The following is a 27,730-nucleotide window of genomic DNA, read 5'->3' as shown; positions in this document are numbered from 1 at the left end:
AGAAATAATCACAGAAGAGCCACATGTTGAGTATCACTGCTGTAACACATTTATTTTACCGTTGTACACACTCTAGTCATTTCTGGAACCTACTGATGGAGTATGTGTTGAGTAAAACTAAACTTATCATTATTGATCATAAAAATGTGATAATGTATGACAATCATGACAAATGTAACATTGAACCTGTTGTATGCTTTTTGTGACTGTATGGGAAATTCCACATTCACAAATGCAGATAAAGGAAAACTTTCCTGGTTTCTGAAACGGTACGTTCAGGCTGAATCCCAGTTCTCCCCTTAACCCTAAATCTTAACCCTTTAGTCTCAAATGCACGTTCCCACGAAGTGTGAGGGCCGTCCCAGTTTGAGGCTTTATCTCCCCCCGTTCTGAGACGTTCCTGGAGCTCCCTTGGTATTGAGGGTTATCACTCAAAGAAAGATGGCGGCGAATGCGGGGAAGAAATCGAGCTACAGATGTAAAGTTCTTTGTTAATAGAGCTCTAAAAATGACTAAAACCACTCCAATATCTTAGTTTAATGTTATTTTATGGATTATTTGCCTTTCTGCAGCGTAACATTTACTTTTATTTTTACGATGGTAAGCCGGTAACCGTGCATTCACAGACAAGCCTACGAGTTACAGCTGGTGTTTGGCGTTCGCTAATGGATGTGTTATATGGTAACTTTCAGCTGAACATGTCCGTGGTTGTGGTGTTTATACATGTTATTTGGTTGAATATTAACATGTTCTTCTTCTTCTTGCTCTGAATTGACAGACTACGGAGTTTTGGCACATTACTGCCCTCTACAGTCTGAAATGGTCACTGCTATTAAGGGGTGTCCCATTTCTAAGTCACAGATGGTCCTTACACTTGGTTCAGAGGGGCGAGTTCAGACTGAGGGTTCAGATTGAGGATTGAGGAGAGAAATGGGACTCAGCCATTGACTCTAAAAAATATAAATAAAACAGCTGACATCTTTAGTGAGACTCTTGGACTGGAGTGATTGGGACTGGGTCTGATGAAGGCCTATAATCCTTATTTGTACTCTTATGATGGTGTGAATATCCAAATTTTCATTTAATGTCAATTTATTTTTTATACTCTGAACTACCTTTTATTTATTCCTGTTTTATTTTTGTATTTAAGCACTTGTCTGTCCGTTTGTATAATATTGCTCAATAAAATTAAAAAAAAGAGAGAGGACTGTAGTAAGGCCCAGATCTGAGGAAGCATATAACAGTAGTAAATCTGCTTTAAGAATATCAGATGCTGTCAAGGCACAATGCTAACACTGATGTGAAGAATGAGAAAAGAGATTTTAAGTGAAATTAAATTCATTCACAAACTAACAGTACGGTGGTCGTCAGTCATTCACACTGTGATGTGTCAGAGGAAGCATTCATCATTCCTCTGTCTCTGCCAGGCAGAGTGAAAGTTAACGTTCTTTCAAAGATCTACTGCTCCATGCCCAGATGAATTTTGCAGTCCTGTTTCCTCCTCTCATTAGGTGTACATGGAAATGTAAATCCACTGCAAATAAAGAGAAGAGTTTTAATTCATGCACTTATGAAATAAAGCTCCTATGAACAGGCGGACAATCACAGCATGTTTAGTACCTCTGGCTCCCGCAGACTCATGGCGTTTCCATCTGACAGCTGTTTGAAGATTTCTGTTGAACACAAATAGTTTTATAGTAGCACCTGGAACCACAACAGCGTGTGCAGACTGAAGTTTTTTTTAGCTTGTTTTCAAACTGGGGATAGTTGGGCATTAATAACATCTACGCTAGGCTGACTTGTGTCAACACAGAGGCAGACCTATCTGCTGTTGGGAAACACCGTAACAGTAAGGCCACAGATGCATACTAACTGACTTATGCTCCACCCACCTCTGTTGCTTATTTGCATTTTTGACATGAGTAGTGTTTTGTTTAAAAGCTGCATTCCACGAGGCGTACTTACTAAGCAGTTAACCAGCATTCCTATTTCATAGATGGATCTTACACAGAGGGCCTTTCTGTGCAGAGTTTGCATGTTCTCCCCATGCATGGGTGGGTGCTCTCCGTACTCCGGCTTCCTTCCACCACCAAAGACATGCTCATTGGGTTAATTGGTGACTCTAAATTGGCCATAGGTGTGAGCGTGCCTGGTTGTCTGTCTCTTTATGTCAGTCCTGTGGTTGACTGGAAACCAGTCCAGGGTGTACGCCTCTGACCCAATGACAGCTGGGATAGGCTCCAGCCCCCCCATGACTCTAAATGAGATAAGCGGTATAGAAAATGGATGGATGGATGGATCATACAAATTTAGGGAGAAAGCTATTTAAAATATTAGCATTTTTAAAATACCTACTCTTCTCAATAAAAACCTCTCTTCCTCGCTGACTCACTGTGCAAATGCTCCAAAAATGACTAGTGAGGAGTTTGTGACTGCTCGCCACTTCCTCCCTCAATGTATGAAATTCATCAATGAAATAACAGTTAGTAATAAGTTAATCTACTTTACTGAGAGCAGTAGTGGTTTTAATTTTTTATAAACTAAAACAATGTGTAAAACTATTCATCGACTGCCTTTTTTCCCCATGACTAGAACTAGACTAACAAAAAAAGATCTGTGACGACTAAAACTAGACTGAGACTAACAAAAATAGATCTGTGACGACTAAAACTAGACTGAGACTAACAAAAATAGATCTGTGATGACTAAAACTAGACTGAGACTAACAAAAATAGATCTGTGACGACTAAAACTAGACTGAGACTAACAAAAATAGATCTGTGACGACTAAAACTAGACTGAGACTAACAAAAATAGATCTGTGATGACTAAAACTAGACTGAGACTAACAAAAATAGATCTGTGACGACTAAAACTAGACTAAGACTAACAAAAATAGATCTGTGACGACTAAAACTAGACTGAGACTAACAAAAATAGATCTGTGACGACTAAAACTAGACTGAGACTAACAAAAATAGATCTGTGACGACTAAAACTAGACTGAGACTAACAAAAATAGATCCGTGATGACTAAAACTAGACTGAGACTAACAAAAATAGATCTGTGATGACTAAAACTAGACTGAGACTAACAAAAATAGATCTGTGATGACTAAAACTAGACTGAGACTAACAAAAATAGATCTGTGATGACTAAAACTAGACTGAGACTAACAAAAATAGATCCGTGATGACTAAAACTAGACTGAGACTAACAAAAATAGATCTGTGATGACTAAAACTAGACTGAGACTAACAAAAATAGATCTGTGATGACTAAAACTAGACTGAGACTAACAAAAATAGATCTGTGATGACTAAAACTAGACTAAAATGTTTTGAGTTTTTGTTTGACTAAAACTAGACTAAAATGTTTTGAGTTTTCCTTGACTAAAAGGGCAGAAAAGACTAAAATGTGACTAAAACTAAAGGACAGTTCATCTAAAGAATAAGACTGAAATTTAAAATAGCTGCCAAAACTAACACTGGAGCAGTATTTATTGATAAAACTCAATTCAAAAACGCTAGTACATAATGGAGGTGTTTGGAGCATGATCGTTCATTGCTGCAGGACTTGGATGGATTTAACGGGGCCATACTGTATGAGTTGTTCTTCTTTTTTCACAAGGTAAGGATGACCGAATACTCCTTAGGGCTGCCTATAATAATTTTTCCCTTCAGCTTTACTTACTTTGCATGCAGTCGAAACGAAGAATGAGACCAATGAAACTTTCCAGGGTCACGTGTCTGGAGGAGTCACTGTAACGCAGAGCCATCAAGTTGAGCATGTCATCGCTGACATTTATTCCTGTCAACATATAAAGGTATAGAGTTTAGCAGGAGTTTGGGGATTGATTTGATTTCACAACAATCATTTCCAACAACCTGAAAACATAATTTTGATCTTGTGGCATAAATACGATTCTTTAGACCAGGGGTTCAAATAAAGGTGCCAGAGACCGCGGACCCCTACTGGACCTGAAGGTGGATGAACACAGCCAAGAACATTCTAGAATAGTCATGTGGAGACAAGGCCGCCCATTAGGGGGGAAAATGTTCCAGCCAAACTGGGGCCAGCAAAACCATGGTCCATTGTGAAATTAAGCTGTGGTATTTTATATTTAACCTGAATAATAACCACTCTTATCAAACATACAAATATCTTTTTATTTCATTTGTGCAGCAAGTAGCCCTCTTAAAAATTTAAACATTTATGTTTAAATCTGAATTAAAAGACATTAAAAATAGCTAAAATGGGTTAATAATGGCAAAAATGAAGGGAAAGGTGGTGAAATTGGAGTTTAAGAGTAGCAGAAATGGGTTACAAGTGCCAAAAATTAGATATACATTCATAATAATCCCCAAAATGGCAAAAATGGGTTAAAGTAGCAAAAACAGGCATATTAAGTGGTAAAAGGGGGTTAAAAAGTGGCTGAAATGGCACTAAAGTAGCAAAAACAGGCATACTGAGGGGTTAAAAAGTGGCTGAAATGGCACTAAAGTAGCAAAAATAGGTGGAAATTTTGTCAAGTGCGATGAAAAATTGATATAAACTGGCAAAAAAAGATTAGCTGAGGTAGAAATAGTCAGAAATGGGTTAACTGGCAAAAATGGGCATATCAAATTGTGAAATGTGGCGTGAAAAGTGATAAAGAGGGGTTAATAGTTGCAATAATGGGTCAACAGAGCTTACAATAGGCAGAGAGTGGTAAGATTTGGTTTAGAAGTGGAAAAAACAAGCAGAGGAAAAGTGGTGGAAAGGGTTTTAAACAGACAGAAATGGATTGTAAGTGGCAAAAATGTGTTAAAAGTTGGCAAAATTGGTGGGAAAAAAGAGATACTGTAAAGCAGTAAGTCTACAGTGTTTGACATGTTGATCTTAGTGATAAGGTTGGACAGGAACATCTTCTGTTGCTGTATAATTATAGTTATGACTAAGTTGTCCTACCTGAGGCCATGAATGCATTTCTCAGCTCACTCAATGACAGCGTTCCTGTTCGTGAAACATCAGTGAGAAAGAAGATATCCTAAAAAAGGCACACAATGTAAAGTTCAGAAAAGCATTTATGGTTCAGACGAAGGAGAAGGGTAACACTATGAAAGTGAGTTAATTTATGTTGTCTGATAAATATGGTTCCATTTACCTTGTATGTAACAACCTTGTTCCACAGACGAACAAATTCTTCACCGTTCAGTTTGCCCGTGATCGATGTCTTTTCAACTCAGAATTAAGGTAACTGAACTGAACATGTTTTATCTTATTGAGCTTCATTGAGATGTTTGTGCTGGAAATGGTTGTTATGACATCTTAAGGAAATGTAGGAAGGAAATATTTTACTACTAATTCATATTCTCGCTGTTCCTCTTATGCATCTTTAATGGATACGTCCATCAAAGCAACCATGCTGCGGCAGGCGTCGAGGCTGAATCCACCAGATTTTAGGTCACCTATGATAAAAAAACACACAGAAAAATCGGCAAGAGACAGATTCTGACATTTAAAATTGTTATGAAGCTTTTCCCTTGTTAAAGGACCCTGTCAAGTGAAAATAAATCAGTAGGTGTTTGTTGAGCATGCTCTGTTTTTTTCAGGCCAGACCTTTCAGGATTCTGTCATTCAGAAGCCTCTGAAGCTGTTCAGCATCAACTTCTTCATACTAGAAATAAAATCAAAAAGAAGAAATATTACTCTGGTAGTAACTTAACACAGGAGTTAGAGGTGGTTAAAAAAAGAGCTGAAAAATGAAATGATGGTTTATGTCAATAAATTATCAATGGATCTCAATCAAACATACTAAGTGATTTTCAGTAATAGAGAGAAAAGTATAAATGATGAATGAACTGAAATTCATAGGGTAAAGGAAACTAAATCTTTAGGTGTTATCATTGATGAAAAGCTGAACTGGAATCACACACAGACTACTTAAATGGGAAAATATCTAAAACAGTCTCTCTGTTATACAAAATAAAGGATTCCTTAGATAATAAAGCTTTGTACCTTTTATATAATTCATGAATTGTTCCATATCTGACCCTCTGTGTTGAAGGTTGGGGTAATGCTTGTAAAACATTTATTCAGTTAATTTTTATTATACAATCAGTGGAAGTCAATATAGGGATCCATCAAACCCATTATTTATTCAGTTAAAACTGTTGAATTTTCATGAATAAGTTGATTACAGTATTCTGGATTATGTATAAAGCTCATAATAATTATTACCAGCCAACATCCAGCAAAGATTTGAAAAAGAGAAAGTTGCTATAATTTAAAAGGAACAGAGATTTTTAAACAGACAAAAACAAGATTTAGAACCAAACTGATGAAACGTTGTGTTTCTGTGAAAGGAATTAGTTTATGGAACAATCTTCACAGATAAACCAAGTCAGACATTTTATTTTAAAAAATATTAAAGCTATTAAGATGAGAAAGTACAGAGTCAAGGTAAATCAAGTTTGGGGTCAGGGTGACATAATCTTGATTTTGTGATTTGAATTCTTTCTTATGAACTGGTACCAGGATGTGAGCCGCTGTTCTGGCCTGCAGCTGGTTTGCTTTATTTTGAATTCTTAACTTTGCGTGTATATGGTTTGTTGATCAATGATGTTGTGACACAGATCTATTTTTGTTAGTCTCAGTCTAGTTTTAGTCATCACAGATCTATTTTTGTTAGTCTCAGTCTAGTTTTAGTCATCACAGATCTATTTTTGTTGGTCTTAGTCTAGTTTTAGTCATCACAGATCTATTTTTGTTGGTCTCAGTCTAGTTTTAGTCATCACAGATCTATTTTTATTGGGATCAGTCTAGTTTTAGTCATCACAGATCTATTTTTGTTAGTCTCAGTCTAGTTTTAGTCATCACAGATCTATTTTTGTTAGTCTCAGTCTAGTTTTAGTCATCACAGATCTATTTTTGTTAGTCTCAGTCTAGTTTTAGTCATCACAGATCTATTTTTGTTGGTCTCAGTCTAGTTTTAGTCGTCACAGATCTATTTTTGTTAGTCTCAGTCTAGTTTTAGTCATCACAGATCTATTTTTGTTGGTCTCAGTCTAGTTTTAGTCATCACAGATCTATTTTTGTTAGTCTCAGTCTAGTTTTAGTCATCACAGATCTATTTTTGTTAGTCTCAGTCTAGTTTTAGTCATCACAGATCTATTTTTGTTGGTCTCAGTCTAGTTTTAGTCATCACAGATCTATTTTTGTTGGTCTCAGTCTAGTTTTAGTCATCACAGATCTATTTTTGTTGGTCTCAGTCTAGTTTTAGTCATCACAGATCTATTTGTGTTAGTCTCAGTCTAGTTTTAGTCATCACAGATCTATTTTTGTTAGTCTCAGTCTAGTTTTAGTCATCACAGATCTATTTTTGTTAGTCTCAGTCTAGTTTTAGTCATCACAGATCTATTTTTGTTGGTCTCAGTCTAGTTTTAGTCATCACAGATCTATTTTTGTTAGTCTCAGTCTAGTTTTAGTCATCACAGATCTATTTTTGTTAGTCTCAGTCTAGTTTTAGTCATCACAGATCTATTTTTGTTGGTCTCAGTCTAGTTTTAGTCATCACAGATCTATTTTTGTTAGTCTCAGTCTAGTTTTAGTCATCACAGATCTATTTTTGTTAGTCTCAGTCTAGTTTTAGTCATCACAGATCTATTTTTATTGGTCTTAGTCTAGTTTTAGTCATCACAGATCTATTTTTGTTAGTCTCAGTCTAGTTTTAGTCATCACAGATCTATTTTTGTTGGTCTCAGTCTAGTTTTAGTCATCACAGATCTATTTTTGTTAGTCTCAGTCTAGTTTTAGTCATCACAGATCTATTTTTGTTAGTCTCAGTCTAGTTTTAGTCATCACAGATCTATTTTTGTTAGTCTCAGTCTAGTTTTAGTCATCACAGATCTATTTTTGTTGGTCTCAGTCTAGTTTTAGTCATCACAGATCTATTTTTGTTGGTCTCAGTCTAGTTTTAGTCATCACAGATCTATTTTTATTGGTCTTAGTCTAGTTTTAGTCATCACAGATCTATTTTTGTTAGTCTCAGTCTAGTTTTAGTCATCACAGATCTATTTTTATTGGTCTTAGTCTAGTTTTAGTCATCACAGATCTATTTTTGTTAGTCTCAGTCTAGTTTTAGTCATCACAGATCTATTTTTGTTGGTCTCAGTCTAGTTTTAGTCATCACAGATCTATTTTTGTTAGTCTCAGTCTAGTTTTAGTCATCACAGATCTATTTTTGTTAGTCTCAGTCTAGTTTTAGTCATCACAGATCTATTTTTGTTAGTCTCAGTCTAGTTTTAGTCATCACAGATCTATTTTTGTTGGTCTCAGTCTAGTTTTAGTCATCACAGATCTATTTTTGTTGGTCTTAGTCTAGTTTTAGTCATCACAGATCTATTTTATTGGTCTTAGTCTAGTTTTAGTCATCACAGATCTATTTTATTGGTCTTAGTCTAGTTTTAGTCATCACAGATCTATTTTATTGGTCTCAGTCTAGTTTTAGTCATCACAGATCTATTTTTGTTGGTCTTAGTCTAGTTTTAGTCATCACAGATCTATTTTATTGGTCTTAGTCTAGTTTTAGTCATCACAGATCTATTTTTGTTAGTCTCAGTCTAGTTTTAGTCATCACAGATCTATTTTTGTTGGTCTTAGTCTAGTTTTAGTCATCACAGATCTATTTTTGTTAGTCTCAGTCTAGTTTTAGTCATCACAGATCTATTTTTGTTGGTCTCAGTCTAGTTTTAGTCATCACAGATCTATTTTTGTTGGTCTCAGTCTAGTTTTAGTCATCACAGATCTATTTTTGTTAGTCTCAGTCTAGTTTTAGTCATCACAGATCTATTTTTGTTGGTCTCAGTCTAGTTTTAGTCATCACAGATCTATTTTTGTTGGTCTTAGTCTAGTTTTAGTCATCACAGATCTATTTTTGTTAGTCTCAGTCTAGTTTTAGTCATCACAGATCTATTTTTGTTGGTCTCAGTCTAGTTTTAGTCATCACAGATCTATTTTTGTGAGGACTTTTATGGACTAAAACTAGACTAAAACTAAAAAGGATAGGAATGACTAAAATGTGACTAAAACTAAAAGACATTTCATTTAAAGACTTAAACCATAACTAAAATTAAAGATAGCTGCCAACATTAACAGTGGACTAACAGCAGCTCAGTCGACTTTGTCCTCCAAGGATAAACACATGAGACATTAAAGAAAAAATTACTTTTGTCCTCAAGAGCTGTAGTTTTAGATGAGTTTGATTAAGGCATGCAGAGCCAAACCTTTATACTGAAACAATGATGTGAAATTCTAAATTGATGTATTGATGAAGGAAGTTCAGCAGTGAACTTAATACCTGTCTGTTCCTAAATAAAACTTATTTCTCCTCATATATCCTCATATGTTATTAGTGTCAAACTTATTTTGGAAAAGATTTTTAAATTTTATTTATTTGAGGCTCCATGTTGTAATCATCCAGCCAACAGAGCTTTCTACCATGAAGGACATAAAGAGGGAAACAAACATCACCTTGTCAGAGTGTTGGCGGAATATCATTTTCTTGTTTTCATTGTCCTGCTCATTTGAGACCCTCTTGAGCTAAAAAAACAAAGAAAAAGAGGACTGAACAGTTCTGAATGGTTATTAAGGTTGTGTCAAATATCACAGTCTGATATTTCTGTTGTATAACTCATTCTCACATACCTTTCCAACTGGCTCATGTCTTTGGCCACCAGAGTTCTCACTGTCAAAAAAATGGGATTAAAATGTTTTATATTCCATCATAAAACAACTGAAACGTGTTACATAAGCTCTAGATCAGTGGTTTTCACACTTCACTTCCCAAAGGCACACCTAAGATCGAGGCTGTCCATATTAAGATCTGTGGTTGTTGTAACAACATGGCTGTACAAATTCCCAGGACACACCTGAACGCACCCCAAGGCTCATCAGAGTGCCACAGCATGTTGCCTATCTGCAATTCTGGATGTACTCCTTTAAACCAGGGGTGTCAAACTCAAGGCCCGGGGGCCAAACTCGGCCCACAAGATCATATCCTATTCTTGTTATAACTGGCCCTAAAATATGAGGTCTGCAGATTTCCTTCAGTATAAAGATGTAAAATTAACCTTGATGATATCAAATATCCTTAAGTCATGAAAATGTAAAAAAAATAAAAAAATAAATAAAGAGTAAAAATAATTAGATAAAAAGAAATGTGGGAAAAGAAATTAATTTGTGTTTTCATTTCATATTTTCAACTTTCCATAGCAAAATTATGACTTCAATCTAATATTTTGACTTTTTGTGTCATATTTTGACCTTTTCAGTTTATAATTTTGACTTTTTATCTCATATTTTTACTTAGTCAATTTTTTATTTTCACTTTTAATCTCATTTTTTTTAACTTTTCGGTGCACCATTTGACATATCAAGTCATAATGTTGCCTTAAAAACATGATTGTGATGTTCTTTTTTATATATTTGCCTATTTAAGCATTACATTTTATTTTGTGTTTTGACCTTTTGCACCATTAAGTTTGACTTTTTATCTCAGATTTTGAGCGATCTAAACATAATTTGACTTTTTCAATCTTAAATTCGTTTATCATCAGAGCTTATTTTTCCTCCATAATGTATAGTAGTTTGGTTTAATGTGGACCCATTTAGGCCCTCACATTAGACCTTAGTTCAGAATCCGGCCCCTACTGTGATTGAGTTTGACAGCCCTGCTTTAAACTATGGGATGCACAGTAGATAAGAGAGTGAACGTACTAGGCGTGGGTCTCTGCTTTGGAGAGGATTTTCAGGATGAAGGATGCGGTTTCATTTGCATGGAATGTGGACGGCACAATCAGGTATTCACCGGGCTTCAGCATGAAGAACTCCATCACCTCACGAGCGTTCATGTAGGTTTTAGTTTGCACCACAGGTGTGTGGGAGCTGAAGAATGAGGCTGGAAATTTACCCTTGTGCATCTTGTACTGTAATCAAAAATGCATTCATCAGTTCACTGCAGCTTAAACACAAACCAGAGTTTGATGGAGAATTACATTCTGAATAAAGCTGCATCTTACCTGATCAGTCACCTTCAGGAATAACAGTAGATCATGGAAACAGAGAGAGAAGCCTTTCTTACTCTCACAAGATTTTAAAAGAACATGATACAAGAGTTTATTATTTTCATTTGGACATACATCCTGAATCCAACCAGAGGTGTTAACTCCACTAAAAAATGATGATGTATTTCAATATTTATGTATAGAAATGCTGTTGATTAAATCTAATAAACTCTAAAATCTATGATTATGTTCTAATCCATTAAAGTTAAATCTTCACAGAAATAGTTACTTTTTCAGTAACTTGGCACCTGAGTGGTAAACGAGTCCTTATTCATTTATATTTCCATGAAAAAATGTTGGTTCCTTACCTTACTAAACACAAACATGGTAACTAATGGTATATCTATAAATACTTCAGGAGCCTAAAACAGTGTAAAATATTACCTCGAATATAGAAAACCCGATGTGGAGGCTCTGTACCAGACGTCGGTTCCTCTTGTCAGGCTTTTGCATTAGAGACACCAGCATGTTCTTTTTGCCATGTTTCTCTGAGTAGTCATCATCAATTCGAACCCGATACTGTGGATTAGTCCAGAAACTGTCTTGAATGAAAATTAAAATCAAATGTTATTATGTATATGACTAGAAGATGAAATAAATAGCAACACTAGCTGACCAGCTGTACTCATCAATCTTTCCAAGCTCAGTTGGTCAGTTTATCACAGAATCAACACTTTATGGCAGTAAAGCAGATGAGGATTGCTCTTTGCTGCAGGGTCTTATGGTTCAAAGTAATCTGCTTAAACAGGAGTTTCATCAAGTCTGCATCCTGATGAAATTTTTCTCTTTTTTATAACTATGAAGTTTTTGTTTATTTTTTACTGGTTGATATTAATGCTGTTGTGTACCGTGTTAATTTTGGCAGCTATTTTTAATTTTAGTCTTAGTCTTTAGATTACTAGTGCATCTCAAAAAATGAGAATATCATGAAAAAGTTGAATATTTTTTGTCACTCTTTTCTGAAAGGTAAACCCATATATTAAATAGACTTGTTACACATAGAGTGAAATATTTCAAGCCTTTATTTCTTGAAATGTTGATGATTGTGGCTTACAGATAAGAAAACCCAAAATTCAGTGTCTCAAAAAATTGGAATTTTACATAAGATCAATTTAAAAAAGGATATTTTAAACAGAAATGTCAGGCTTCTGAAAAGTATGTTCATTTCTATGCCTTCAGTACTTGGTTGGGCCTCCTTCTGCATGAATTACTGCATCAGTGCGGCGTGGCATGGAGGCGATCAGCCTGTGGCACTGCTCAGGTGTAATGAAGCCCAGGTTGCTTTGATAGCGGCCTTCAGGTCATCTGCATTGTTGGGTCTGGTGTCTCTCATCTTCCATAGATTCTCTATGGGGTTCAGGTCAGAGTCAAGCTCAGTAACACCATGATCATTGAAGCAGCTTTTGGTACCTTTGGCAGTGTAGCCAGGTGCCAAGTCCTGCTGGAAAATGAAATCAGCATCTCCATGGTGCTTGTCAGCAGAAGGAAGCATGAAGGTCTCTAAAATGCCCTGGTAGATGGCTGCGTTGACTGTGGACTTCAGAAAACACAGTGGACCAACACCAGCAGATGCCATGGCAGCCCAAATCATCACTGACTGTGGAAACTTCACACTGGACTTCAAACAACGTGGATTCTGGGCCTCTCCAAGGTCCCAGAGTCTGGAGGTAGAGTGGAGAGGACCAGAATCCACGTTGCTTGAAGTCCAGTATTAAGTTTCCACAGTCAGAGATGATTTGGGCTGCCATGGCATCTGCTGGTGTTGGTCCACTGTGTAAGTAAGTCATGCAAAAGGAGGCCCAACCAAGTATTGAAGGCATAGAAATGAACATACTTTTCAGAAGCCTGACATCTCTGTTGAAAATATCCTTTATTTAATTGATTTTATGTAATATTCAAATTTTTTGAGACACTGAATTTTGGGTTTTCTTATCTTTAAGCCATAATCATCAACATTTCAAGAAATAGAGGCTTGAAATATTTCACTCTGTGTGTAATGAGTCTATATAATATATGGGTTTACCTTTCAGAAAAGAGTGACAAAAAATATTGAACTTTTTTTCATGATATAATTTTTTGAGATGCGCTAGTATAAATCAAGTTTATTATCAAAGACTTTGGTCATTTTTATTATTAATAGTTTTGTTGAAATACCTCGATTGTTCATACATCCTCCAGCAGTGGTTCCTGCGACCCATCTTCCCTCATGCAGAGAACTCTTCCAGTGACAGGAATGGTTCCCATCAAGGAAATCAGGACACAAGGAGCAAATGTCAAGATCTGTGTAAAATCTGCAGAAATCCTCCAGGGTCATCCTATCGCCATTACAGAAACATGGAAATATGAATCAACATGAAATACTGCTCACTGTCTGTTTTAGTAATGTAATAAAACGTTATTTAGATCTAACAATGCCCTTCGTGTTTTAAAAACCAGTGTGCTTGTTTGAAAACCAGTTTCATGGAGCTTAATGTCTGATTTATTTAGTGCAGAGTCATCATTTCTTACCAAAACTCTCCATCATCGACTACTGAAAGGCACATCTCACGATCTTGAGCACTGACGGTTTTCCACAAGGATGAGCTTGGAGACAGGTTTTCATAAAAGCAGGAGAGAAGGTGTTATGTAATTATTACCTGCTTTAAAGGCCAGTTACATCACATTTCCCTCAGGGGAATAGCAGTGAAGGTGGTTTTCTCTGTGGGTGTTTTTACAGTCTTCTAAGCTGCGTTCAGGACAAGATAGCACAGGAGATCTTTTAAACCCAACTGGAAAAACCAGTCCTGAACGACCGGGGGGAGATTTTTAAAAGACAGTTGACATATACTTCTGGAGCCCTTTTCAAAAATGACCTTTCTTATTCTTTCATGCTGAGCGTACAGTTAATACCCCTCAAAAGCTTTGTAGACATAAAGTTTAGAAAATGCTACCCGGACAGGTGCATTGAAGGGCAAGTGACAAAAAAAAATCAGAGAAAACTCCTGCACCGACATGTTTAGAACATGGGATTAGATGTACTGCATTCTGTCCTCAGTGTGTGGGCGTCTGTTACAATAGATGAATATAAAGGCAAAATAAGTTGATTTATCTTATTTTGCTGCATTCCAGCGATGTCTTTGTCAAACAGTACATTAGTCCTACCGATCACTCCAGTCTCCATTCCACTCTCCTTGGCCCCAAGGGTTCCACAAACGCACAAGGTGAACCGATTCCCCGTGGCTCATCAGCTGGCAGCAGAGTAATGCCAGAATCATTATGAACCATCAGTACAGTTAGAATTATTAAAACAACTCACAAAAATGTTCAGTAAAACAAATATATCTGTTTACTTTTATGATAATTAACCTTTATGATCAATATCAGGTATGTGTTATGTCTTTACCTGTTTAAAACCAGTGACCGTGTAGGCGTGGCCTTGGACTAATCCGTTTGGCAGTACCGTATTTTCAGGTGTTTCCTAAAAGCCAAAGAATTTTCATTTTAATCTACAGCATAAAAGAAATTTTGGTGTCCAGGTGTTAAAAGGAAAGTCTTTTAGGAAATGGACTAGAACAGGGGTGTCAAACTCAAGGCCCGGGGGCCAAATCCGGCCCATGGTACAGTTACACCTGGCCCACAAGATTATTTCATATTCTTGTTATAACTGGCCCTAAAATATGAGGTCTGCAGATTTCCTCCAGTATAAAAATGTAAACTTAACCTTGATGATATCAAATATCCTTAAGTCATAAAAATGTAGAAAAATATAAAGAGTAAAAATAATTAGATAAAAAGAAATGTGGGAAAAGAAATTAATTTGTGTTTTTATTTCATATTTTCAATTTCCCATAGCAAAATTATGACTTCAATTTTTAATTTGACTTTTATTTCATATTGAGACTTTTTACATTTGCTATTTTGAATATTTGTCTTATATTTGGACCTTTTCAACTGATAATTTTGGCTTTTTAAATTTATAATTTTGACCTTTTATCTCATATTTTGACTTTGTCAATTTTTTATTTTCACTTTTAATCTCATATTTTGAGCTTTAAATTTTATTATTTTCACTTTTTATCTAATATTTTTACCTTTTCAATTTATAATTTCATCCTTTATCTCATATTTTGACCTTTTAGGTCCACTATTTTACATATTAAGTCATATTTTTGCCTTAAAAATATGATTGTGACTTCCTTTTTTATATATTTGCCTTTGAAGCATTACATGTAATTTTCTGTTTTGACCTTTTGCACTAATAAGTAAGACTCAGATTTTGAGCCATCTAAACATCATTTTGACTTTTTAATATTAAAATCATTTATCATCAGTATTTATTTTTTCCCCATAATGTATAACAGCTTGGTTTAATGTGGACCCTGTTAGGCCTTCAGGTCAGACCTTAACTCAGAATCCGGGCCCTTCTGTGATTGAGTTTGACACTGCTGGACTAGAATATTGTGTGAAAAAAGCCTTTTTATTAATGTGTAACAGAAAGAAATGTCTATGAATAAAGGTTAGGTTGCTGAAGAATTTTCAAGAGTCCAAGGATGACGTAGAAGTTTGACACCTCACATGTGTCAGTGGAATAAATCTGTGAAGCTAAGGCTAAAACGTAGCATCCTCCTCTACCTCTACCCTTACCTGTGGTGTACCGCAAGGTTTGGTTTTAGGTCCTGTTTTATTTTCTGTTTATATGCTGCCCCTTGGTCAAATAATCCAGAATCATGAAGTCTCCTTCCACTACTATGCAGACGACACTCAGACATACCTGCCCCTGAGACCTGAGGACCCAAGAAGCCTGGCTGCTGTTACTGACTGTTTAAATGATGTTAACTGTTGGATGGCACAGAACTTCTAACAACTTAACAACTCAAAATCTGAAATGATACTGTTTAATCCCCACTACTCCCCCTCCATCATCAGCCACCTCGCTCCTCTAGCAGCAACAACCAGCAAACCCACTGGCAGATATTTAGGTGTGATATTTGACAACGATCTCTCATTTGATCATCACATAAAATCAGTTGTTAAATCTTGATTCCACCAACTACGCACCATCTCCAAAATAAAAACAATACTGACTCAACAGGACCTGGAAAAACTCATTCATGCTTCATCTTTTCCAGATTAGATTATTGTAATTCACTCCTCTACAGTATCTCTCAGAAATCACTCTGTTGCCTCCAACTGGTCCAGAATGCAGCAGCTAGGCTTCTCACTGGTTTTAACAGACATCACATCACCCCCCTTTAGCATAGTTACACTGGCTTCACGTTAGTTTTAGAATTGATTTTAAGATCTACTTTTAAAGCACTGAGAGAACTTTTAACCCCCTATGAGCCAGCCCACAGCCTTAGATCCTCAGGCAGGGGCTTCCTGGTCGTTCCAAAGTCGAGACTCAAATCTAAAGGTGACAGGGCCTTCTCCATCAGAGCCCCTCGACTTTGGAATGACCTGCCCGAGGAGATGAAGCATGCAGAATCATTGACATCTTTGAAATTACTTTTTAAAACTCACTTTTATAGACTTGCTTTTATGTGATGTCGTCTTCTTCTCATTTGGTTTTTATCTCCTCACAGATTCTTACCTATTTTAGTTTAATTTTCTCTTAATCTCACCCTTACTCCCTGCCAGCCTCGTTTTATTTCCTTGGCCCTTGGCTGATTTTAATCGTTACTGTCTTCCTCACTTTATAGCTTTTATGTCTTTATTGCTGCTCTTTCGTTTACCTCTGGTATAATATTCATCACTTTTACTGCTTTTACAGCTTTAGAGCTTGTTTTATCTCACTTTACTATCTGTTTTTGCCCTCTTATTTACATTTCACTGCCTTTTCTCATTTATCTCCTGTTTTGTTTTTACTCCTCTTTGTTTCTCTTTTAATTTCTGACGTTTTTAACTTTGGTCCTCTCAGTCTCAGCCTGTGTAGCTGGGTTCCTGCATTGCCTGAGTTTCTATCGTTTTATGGTACTTGATGTCTGTCCTGCCTGCATCCTGATGACGTCCATGATGTCTTAATGTAGTACGGTTTCATGTCTGCACTCTGATTAATGTCTGTGATGTCTTAGTATGCATGGCATCACATGACGTCTAGGTTTTGATCTATTTGGGTGCTGATGAATTATCATCTCGTCCTTATTCTTGGTTAGATTCTGTAAATGTTTGGATTCTGCTGATGTTGTTTGCATGTCATGTTCTCTCTTCTTGTCTATTGTTTGGTTTATTTCTTTGTTCGTCTGCTTGCTTCTGCACATGTCAAAGCACTTTGTAAACCCATGTGCTATAAAAATACAGTTAATACTATTATTATTGTTTTTGCTTCTATTTTTATTTGTTTGCTTTGTTTTTCTCAACTAAGCTAAGCTAACTAATGCTAAGCTAACTAATGCTAAGCTTTTACTTCAGAGTTGAGCAGCATCAACTTTTCATCAAAATGAGGATGGTTGAAGAAGAAAAAAGTGACAGAGTGAAGTAAAAGTGTTTCCTTACCCCCTCATGTGTACCACAGCCCATCAGGGTCTTGGACTGACCAGCCCTGCACATCATCTCCCACAGGTTTGGAGGAGGCTCAGACAGCTGGATACACATGTGAACGCCACCAGTGAAGTCCATCATGGCCTCTGCAGGAGTCCCAGCATTCATGTCACTGTAAGAGCCACACACCCTGACCCAGGGGGAGATGTTCAATTAAAGGAGCTCTAGCATTGGACAACAGAGGTGGACTTATTCTTATGTTAATGTTCCTTCCATACTTGGCGTAAGCTTTTTCCATCAAAGCAGGCCAAAACTCAGTCTGATCTTTGGAGTGAACGAAGATTAGTCTTCCATTGATCGTCGGCAGCTTGTCATCAATGACGACATCCACCCACCTTCCAAATCTCCAAAACTGAAAGATTCAAAGAAAAGGGAATTTAGCAACTCACCTGTCATCAGGTGAGGTTAGTTCAACATTTATTACACAGTGTGTTCATAATGACTGATTAATGGTGGCGATTTATTTTAAGTTTTATTTCATGAACATCAATTATTTTTTTAAAGGAAACTATGCACAGTGAAACCATACAGGGGACATATTTAACCCTTTAAGATAGGTTTATGTCGGTCTCAGAGGTCCCCTAAACATGTCTGTGAAGTTTGTTTCTGTAAAAACACTTCAGTATTGATGTCTGCATGTCTAAAAACCCCTCTGTTTCAGCCCTGCTCAGAACCAGCTGTTTCTTTTGCTTAAATGTTAATGAGCTATCTGACTCCGCCCATGACCACACCCCTCTCAGGAAATGGATGTGGCTCTCCTGATGTTACAGATGCTTTTATTCAAAGTTTAGGACCTGACTGGGATTTGAACCATCAATCTCCCAGACCGTTGTCAGCAGGGTAACCCACTGAGCTATCCAGCACCTCAGCTGGCAGCTGACAGGAGGATCAGGAGAGGTTGGCGGAACTTTCTCCCAAACGGGGAGGGCCAACCAAACATAGGGGCGGGGCTAACTCCCCACATGACATTATAAGGGGATAATCTGAGAATGGCTTGTTTCAGCACATATTTTCTGAAAGGTGGGGGGGTGGGGGGGTCTGGCACTTGAGGGGATTGTGGACAGGCCAGGTGCACATTTAAAAAAAAAAGCCTGAACAAGTGATTTTTGCACACTACGCCCCCTTTTAAACCACTAAAAAACATGAAACATAATTAAAGTTTATGAATTGTGACCACGCCTTATTAAACGCACTGGTGTTTACCATTTCACTAGACATTTGTGCTCATTTGTTTATGCTGTTAGGGCATTATATGTGCAGCTCCAAGAGCACCAAAAAAGCTTTTTGTCATGCAGTTGTGCTTTGTCAGCTTATCTTATAACTGTCATTAATGACAGAAAATTTCGTTTCTGATGATTCAGCTGCTTAAAAAAGTGCACAGTGCAGTAACTAGGTTTGTGACCATGAGTGAAATCTTATACCAAACACATTTTACTGCAGAATGTCTGACTTCAATCAGTTTTTAATGAAATGATCCCACTATAACTCACGACCAGGTATGTTTGTGGTTTTTACCCTGAAGTGGAAAAGACCGCAGTAGTTCTCATCAAATGTTTGCTCTAAAGGAACAACATGGTTGAGGACTTTTTCCTGGAAGGTCAGAGCTCCGATGGCTGCAAGAAACCAGCAGTTTCCTAAGAAAGAAAGAAAGAAAGAAAGAAAGAAAGAAAGAAAGAAAATAGGATTATTGGGTTGTCAAAAACAGTCAAGCATAGTGCAGAAATATAACCAATAAATACTTAAAATACTCACCAATTACTCCTTGACCAAAGTCAAATCTTGACACCCCATCCACCGTAAAGGCTGGATTAGGCACAAGTTTCTAAAGAATAGAAGAAATAAAAGATCCGAAGATGTGAACAAACCAAAACTCTCTCTAGATTTTAAGATGCATATATGCACAAAACAATTGTCAAGTTTTTATTATTCCTATGATTCCATTTTTTATACTGGCCATTAAAAAAGACTCCTACTGCAAAACCCTCCGCTTAGAGTTGAGGACAAAATCTTACATTCCATCCAAAACAGCCGTTTCCTCAAATGGAAGACATTTTCAGTGTGAAAAATAAAGCAATCCTCTGAAAGTATTAACTCTTTTCTCTTTTGTTTTTCTATCCCTACACTAGAGCAGTGAGCGGACCTTGATGGTTATATCCAGTAAAACAACTCATGTCATTATGTGAGTCTTTTTTGGACTGTCCTCCCAGCTTGTATCCAAAAAACCCAGAACATCACCGTACTATGAAGTAAAGTTTCACTAGGTAAGGAATCTCTATTTTCAGTGTGGAGAAAGAATCAGTGCAGGGGTCATGATTTTTCTGCTTGTTGCTTCTCTACACAGCACATTTGCTTCTGGAGGTACTTGAATTCTGAATTCTGAATTTTTTTCAACATTTTATTAAAGACTAGGATTAGAGGATGTACAGTGTAAGTTGTCTCTTTGTTGTTAAAAGTTAAAACGATATATCAACAGGAATAAATCATTGGTAGGATGATTTAGTGTTAGTTGTTTAGTGCAGGGGTTTTCAATCTTTTCAGCCTGAGACCCCCAAAATAAAGGTGTCAGAGACCGCGGACCCCCACTGGACCTGAAGGTGGATGAACACAGACGTGAACATTCAAGAACAGTCATGTGGAGACAAGGCCGTCCAATAGGGGGAAAACGGCCCAGCCAAACTGGGGGCCAGCAAAATCATGGTCTATTGTAAAGTTAAGCTGTAGTATTTTATATTTAACCTGAATCATAACCACTCTTACCAAACAAACAAATATATTTTTAATTCATTTGTGCAGTAAGTAGCCCTCTAAAAAATGTTACATAAAATACATTAAAAATAGCTGAAATGGGTTAATAATGGCAAAAAATGTTGGGAAAGGTGGTGAAACTGGATTTTAAAAGTAGGAGAAGTGGGGTAGACATGCCAAAAATTGGTTAAAATGGCAAAAACAGATATCTTTAGTGGCAAGAGGGGTTTGAAAAGTGGCTGAAATGGCAAAAAAAGGCTGAAATTTGGTGAAATGGGATAAAAATAGATCAAAACTGGCCAAAAAGGGTTAGCTGAGGCAGAAATAGGCAGAAATGGGTTAAAGTGGCAAAAATTGTCATATCAAATAGTGACATGTGGCGTAAAAAGTGGTAAAGAGGGGTTAATAGTGGCAATAATGGGTCAACGGAGCCAACAATAGACAGAGAGTGGAAGGATTTGGTTTAGAAGTGGCAAAAAAAAGTGATGAAAACTGGTTAAAATATATCAGAACTAGTGTGAAGTGGCAACAGTGTAATTTTCAAATATAGCTAGTGTTTTCAAGGCACCTGGAGACCCCCTCTCAGTGTCTCGCGACCTCCAATGGGGTCCCGACCCCAACGTTGAGAACCCCTGTATTAGATGATATCAGCCAATGGGTTCCCAGGTTGCTAGACTAGCCATTTAAATGCAGGCAGAACGTGGAACTCTGCCTCCAGCGAGGTAACAAGTGTCGGCCTTGTGGTTATTTATTAGTCATTCAGAGACGCTCAGCTTAGTCAGTGTACTTACATGGTGTTGACAGAACACAAGAACATGCATGCTTCACTGTGGTATTAGATTTTTCTGTTACTAAAACCTTTAAAACAAACACTCACCCATGGTCTAAGCCACATCACTCGCTCCAGGTCAGAGGGACTCAGCAGCCCTTCACCAATGGATCTCCTGTCAGGGGGAAACATCTCGTCGATGTACCTCACTCCTTGGATGAGGCAGTACTGCTTCAGCTGCTGGTAGTCCTGGTTGAGGAACTTCTCAGGGTTCTCAGGACTCCCATAACCTTCTTTTTTCTGACGAGCCTCCATAATGTTCAGACACACACCAGGAGGAGGCATTGTAGCAGCGTTTTCCTTCTGCAAAAAACAGTCAAATTAGGCCATTTTTCAAAACCAAACCTTTGAAACAACAAAGTGTGCAAATATTAATGTAACCACACATTATGAGGAGCATTTAACGATGGGAATCAACATTATTCAAAGCACTGAAATATACAAGTCTTTTCTTGAAGGATAAATATTAATTGCAAAAAGACATTCCCTCATTTGCTGTCACTCCAAAAATTCCCATTCATATTCAAACATGTTTAAAATCAAGATCCATATTCAACATTAAAATGAGCCAGCATGATAACCATAGTTATGGACTATCTCAGTAATGAAATCTGAATGAACTGGCTTCAACGTGGCTTTGAAGACCTTACCTCAGCGTCTCTAGTCAGAAACAGGAGGTGGATATGTAGTTCAGCAGCGCGGTTTTGTCACTTATATACTTCCTGTAAATGCCTGAGGCGAGGATTGCTTCAAATTGGTCTACTCTGGAACAAACCCCGCCTGTAGTTTTTCCCCTATACTGCTGCAGTCTTCTATAAGTCAGGCTGTCACTTTTGGTACCCTGTAACCTGCAGAGCTTCTTTTTCAAACCAGCTTAGCCTAGTTTGTTTATAGTTTTATTGTCCTGTATACTGCTCATGGCTTCTTGTAGAAGCAGTCAATTATTAGTCAAAGGAAAGATAAGTTGTTTACAGCACTTTCTTCTTGCAGAGAAAACCCACTGCTGTACTAAAAAGAAGGGAATGTGTCACTGTTCCTGGCTGCAGAAGCTCCATTGAGTTGCTTTGGGGGTCCTCTAGAGGAGGGGTTCTCAACCTTTTCAGCCCACGACCCCCAAAATAAAGGTGCCAGAGACTGGGGACCCCCACTAGAATAGTCATGTGGAGACAAGGCCGTCCATTAGGGGGGAAAAATGGGAGAGCTTTCTGGGGCCCAGCCAACCTGGGGGGTGGAAAATCATGGTCTATTGTAAAGTTAAGCTGTGGTGTTTTATATTTAACCTGAATAATAACCACTCTTATCAAGAAAAAAACATTTTAATTCATTTGTGTGGTAAGTAGTCCTCTTAAAAATTTAAATCCCTTTGTAAGAAATAGAATTAAAATATGTTTAAAATAGCTAAAATGGGTTAACAATGGCAAAAAAATGGTGGGAGAGGTGGTTAAATTGGATTTTTAAAGTAGCAGAAATGGGTTACAAATGCCAAAAAAGGGGCTGAAATGGTGTTAGTGGCAAAAAAGGTGGAAATTTGGTGAAATGGGATGAAAAATTGCTATAAACTGAAAAAGAAGGGTTAGTGGAGGCAGAAAAGGTCAGAAACTGGCCAAAATGGGCATATCAACTTGTGAAATGTGGCGTAAAAAGTGGTAAAGAGGGGTTAATAGTGGTAATAATGGGTCAACAGAGCCAACAATGGGCAGAGAGCGGAAAGATTTGGTTTAAAAGTGGCAAAAACGGGCAGAAAAAAAAGTGGTGGAAAGGGTTTAAAACTGACAAAAAAAATTGGTTTTAAGTTGCAAAAATTGGCAAAATTGGTGGGAAAAAAGTGATAAAAACGGGTTAAAATTAGGCTTAATTGGTGTAAAGTGGCAACAGTGTAATTCAACAATATTCTTAGTTTTTTAAAGGCATCTGGAGAACTACTCTCAGTGTCTCGTGACCCCCGCCGGGGTCCTGACCCCAACATTGAGACCTGCTGCTCCAGGGTGGCATGCACAGGAACGCTACATCAATCAGTTAACTAAAAACAATCACTGCGACAATCACAGATAAGCCTTATCTATAAATGTTGCAGTTCCTTAAAGGTCCCATATTTAACCCTTTAAATCAAGTTTATCTCAGTCTCAGAGGTCCCTAAACATGCCTGAGAAGTTTGTTTCTGTAAAAACACTCCAGTATTGATGTCTGCATGTCTAAAAACCCCTCTGTTTCAGCCCTGCTCAGAACCTGCTGTTTCTGTCTGTGCGTTAAATCTTACTGAGCTGTCTGAAGTCTGTTTTATGCTTGGCTCAACCGCGAGGTTGCGAGTGTCCGCGTGTCAAACGTGACATCAAACATTAAGACATTTCACGGGGCCGTCTGGCCGCGCATACCCCCAAAATTCTTACTGCCGCAGATGTGGACATTAAACACGCTACAGACATGATTCTTGAAGACACTGCCCCCTAGCTTTTGGGAGAATATCAGTTTGCGGCGAAGAGGAAGTCAGCGCTAGGTGTAAATGTACCAGATGTTTCTGCATCATGATTCAGCACCAGTTGTTGTCCATGTGGCCGTCCGTGCAGAGAGCATAACCAAGCCTTGACTCCGCCCCTGTCAGGAAATGGATGTGGCACTCCTGATTAGGGATGTAACGACATGAAAATTTCATATAATGGTTATTGTGACCAAAATTATCATGGTTATCATGCTTATCACAGTATTGTTGAAAGGTCCAAAAAGTACTTAGACACACTCTGAAATCATTTAACCAAGTTTTTAAAAAATAAAATAACACACACAATGTACTTTGTTGGCAGAACATTAAAATATTAACATCAAACATATAAATGTGCATTAAAGATGGCACCTGATGGCCATAAGAGGTAGCTGCACTTTGTGCAAATTGTAGATAAGATCCAAGAATACTTTTCTTTACATTCAGGGCTAAAGACTAGATCTAGTCTGACAGATCTCAGAAAAACTGGTACAGAAGGAACACTTTCACTGTTTCATGTACCTTTGTGTACAATCTCTCTCTCTCTCTCGCTCTTTTGCTCTCTCTCTCGCTCTTTTGCTCTCCCTCTCTCTCGCCCTCTCTCTCTCGCTCTTTTGCTCTCTCTCTCTCACTCTCCCTCGTTCGCCCTCTCTCTCGCTCTTTCGCTCTCTCTCTCGTTCGCCCTCTCTCTCGCTCTTTTGCTCTCCCTCTCTCTCGCCCTCTCTCTCTCACTCTTTTGCTCTCCCCCTCTCTCGCCCTCTCTCTCTCACTCTTTTGCTCTCCCTCTCTCTCGCCCTCTCTCTCTCACTCTTTTGCTCTCTCTCTCGCTCTTTTGCTCTCTCTCTCTCACTCTCCTTCGTTCGTCCTCTCTCTCGCTCTTTCGCTCTCTCTCTCGTTCGCCCTCTTTCTCGCTCTTTCGCTCTCTCTCTCGTTCGCCCTCTCTCTCGCTCTTTCGCTCTCTCTCTCGCTCTTTCACTCTCTCTCACGTTCTCTCTCGCCATGTTTCGAACTGCACACGGAGACCAGAGTTTTAGAGAGCACTGCTCCTTCTTCTTCTATGGTGTTTAACGGCAGCTGGTATCCATGAAGTTGCATTACTGCCACAGAGCGCTGCGGCTTCTCCAGGAATGGAGCAGTATCACCGTTTTCAAAGTGCGGTAATCAAACACGGTTTTAACGGTAATTAAAATTTGAAACGGTAATACTAACCGTCTCGAATTTTGCCACGGTTTATAGTGATACCGGTTATCGTTACATCCCTACTCCTGATCCAGCTCTCAGCTGGCAGCTGAGGACAGGCTTTTGGACAGGGGCACATCTTTTTCTTAAAAAAGCCAGAAAAAGTGATTTTTGCACAAAATGTCCCCTTTAAGGTCTCACTGTAGCTTTTCAAAGTGCTAAGATTACATGTAGTATGGGGGGGGCAGTGTTGGGTAGCGTTAGTTTAGAAACTGACTCGTTAGATCACAAATACAAAAACTTGCTGCAGCGCATGAATACAAACACTCAGCGCCGCGCATGGATACATAAACTCGGCACAGCGCGGAGGCAAACAGATTCCACAACAGCACAAAAATACAACAACATGGTGCAGCAGATGCAAATAAAAACTCACAACAGAAGTGGGGCCGTTATTAGCGCTGAGTGTTTGTATTCATGCGCTGCAGCAAGTTTTTGTATTTGTGTTGTGAACTTTTGTTTTTGTGTTTTTCTCAAATGTCGTCGTGTTTTTTCTTTTTGCAAAGCGTTTTGAATTTGCATTCGTGTGAGACCTCTTGGCCACCGTAGATTACTGCGCTACATACTGAGAAGAGTAACTTGTCACGTTACCTACTTCTAAAACTGGTTAGAGTACTTCTGCGTTACTAAATATTAAAACCCTTTAGCCACTCGTTCCACTCGGTGGTTGTTAAAATGACCTAACGACCGCACGTCTGAATTTAAATGTGCAGACTCTAATGCCGATGTACAGCCTAATCTACAGCCCATAATCTGTATCTGTGCAGCCTGAGAACGCCACTAACAGACAGGAAAACCTTTACAGCTCTGTAACATGCTCACAGTCTGACAACAAGCTAGCAGAGGCAGACAGACTCACTGTGGTAATAACAGCGCATAATGGGAACGACTGGTTCAATGAAAGCAAACAGAGCTTATAAACTATCGTTTCACCAGGAAGCTGTTCTTGTCCCTTTAATCCAAAAATCCATCATAATGGGGATAATTCCACAGAGGCCTGCGGTCCTCTCTGTCATCTCTCTGGTTCAACAAGCTAACAATGAACGCGTACTGGCACAGAATGTTTACCGTCTGTTAGCACGGCGCTACGTAGCAACATGACTACAGGAAGAGAGAAGGACAAACAGACGCTTCAGAGAGATTCCTTTTTTTCTTTCTCTCTTTTTAAAGCCACAAAAAAGAGAGGACATTTGGGATTTTCCTTTCAGTAACGGATTACTTTTATGAAAATGTAACTAAATGAAAATGTAACTAATAACAGGATTACATTTATGAAAATGTAACTAATAACAGGATTACATTTATGAAAATGTAACTAAATGAAAATGTAACTAATAACAGGATTACATTTATGAAAATGTAACTAAATGAAAATGTAACTAATAACAGGATTACTTCTATGAAAATGTAACTAAATGAAAATGTAACTAATAACAGGATTACATTTATGAAAATGTAACTAAATGAAAATGTAACTAATAACAGGATTACTTCTATGAAAATGTGACTAAATGAAAATGTAACTAATAACAGGATTACTTCTATGAAAATGTAACTAAATGAAAATGTAACTAATAACAGGATTACATTTATGAAAATGTAACTAAATGAAAATGTAACTAATAACAGGATTACATTTATGAAAATGTAACTAAATGAAAATGTAACTAATAACAGGATTACATTTATGAAAATGTAACTAAATGAAAATGTAACTAATAACAGGATTACTTCTATGAAAATGTAACTAAATGAAAATGTAACTAATAACAGGATTGCATTTATGAAAATGTGACTAAATGAAAATGTAACTAATAACAGGATTACTTCTATGAAAATGTAACTAAATGAAAATGTAACTAATAACAGGGTTACATTTATGAAAATGTAACTAAATGAAAATGTAACTAATAACAGGATTACATTTATGAAAATGTAACTAAATGAAAATGTAACTAATAACAGGATTACTTTTACGAAAATGTAACTAAATGAAAATGTAATAACAGGATTACTTTTATGAAAATGAAACTAAATGAAAATGTAACTAATAACAGGATTACTTCTATGAAAATGTAACTAAATGAAAATGTAACTAATAACAGGGTTACATTTATGAAAATGTAACTAAATGAAAATGTAACTAATAACAGGATTACATTTATGAAAATGTAACTAAATGAAAATGTAACTAATAACAGGATTACTTTTACGAAAATGTAACTAAATGAAAATGTAATAACAGGATTACTTTTATGAAAATGTAACTAAATGAAAATGTAACTAATGACAGGATTACTTTTATGAAAATGTAACTAATAACAGGATTACTTTTATGAAAATGTGACTAAATGAAAACGTAACTAATAACAGGATTACTTTTATGAAAATGTAACTATTAACAGGATTACATTTATGAAAATGTAACTAAATGAAAATGTAACTAATAACAGGATTACTTCTATGAAAATGTAACTAAATGAAAATGTAACTAATAACAGGATTACATTTATGAAAATGTAACTAAATGAAAATGTAATTAATAACAGGATTACATTTATGAAAATGTAACTAAATGAAAATGTAACTAATAACAGGATTACTTTTACGAAAATGTAACTAAATGAAAATGTAATAACAGGATTACATTTATGAAAATGTAACTAAATGAAAATGTAACTAATGACAGGATTACTTTTATGAAAATGTAACTAATAACAGGATTACTTTTATGAAAATGTGACTAAATGAAAACGTAACTAATAACAGGATTACTTTTATGAAAATGTAACTAATAACAGGATTACATTTATGAAAAT

At 37.1% G+C, this 27,730-nt stretch overlaps 1 protein-coding gene across 1 annotated transcript; it reads right to left on the bottom strand.

Annotated features, from left to right (window-relative positions):
- Window positions 1–1,452: 1,452 nt before the first annotated feature.
- On the bottom strand, window positions 1,453–25,803 carry LOC121526517 (calpain-1 catalytic subunit-like). Its single transcript, XM_041813169.1, has 23 exons — window positions 25,771–25,803; window positions 23,703–23,813; window positions 21,245–21,499; window positions 19,375–19,444; window positions 19,138–19,256; window positions 17,841–17,974; window positions 17,578–17,752; window positions 14,489–14,563; window positions 14,248–14,333; window positions 13,615–13,689; window positions 13,261–13,421; window positions 11,491–11,648; window positions 11,062–11,073; window positions 10,760–10,968; window positions 9,689–9,728; window positions 9,515–9,583; window positions 5,603–5,660; window positions 5,390–5,451; window positions 5,148–5,216; window positions 4,952–5,030; window positions 3,695–3,811; window positions 1,621–1,673; window positions 1,453–1,534 (listed from the first exon to the last, which is right to left on the bottom strand). Exons 2-23 carry the CDS (start codon window positions 23,718–23,720, stop codon window positions 1,508–1,510), a joined length of 2,121 nt encoding a protein of 706 aa, XP_041669103.1. The 5' UTR covers window positions 23,721–23,813; window positions 25,771–25,803; the 3' UTR covers window positions 1,453–1,507.
- Between the last annotated feature and the right edge of the window lie 1,927 nt (window positions 25,804–27,730).

The sequence above is a fragment of the Cheilinus undulatus genome, linkage group 18, assembly GCF_018320785.1.
Source record: "Cheilinus undulatus linkage group 18, ASM1832078v1, whole genome shotgun sequence".
In the NCBI taxonomy this organism is placed as follows: Eukaryota; Metazoa; Chordata; class Actinopteri; order Labriformes; family Labridae; genus Cheilinus; species Cheilinus undulatus.
The sequence above is the reverse complement of the archived record's forward strand: the minus strand, read 5'-3'. Positions and strand labels throughout refer to the sequence as shown.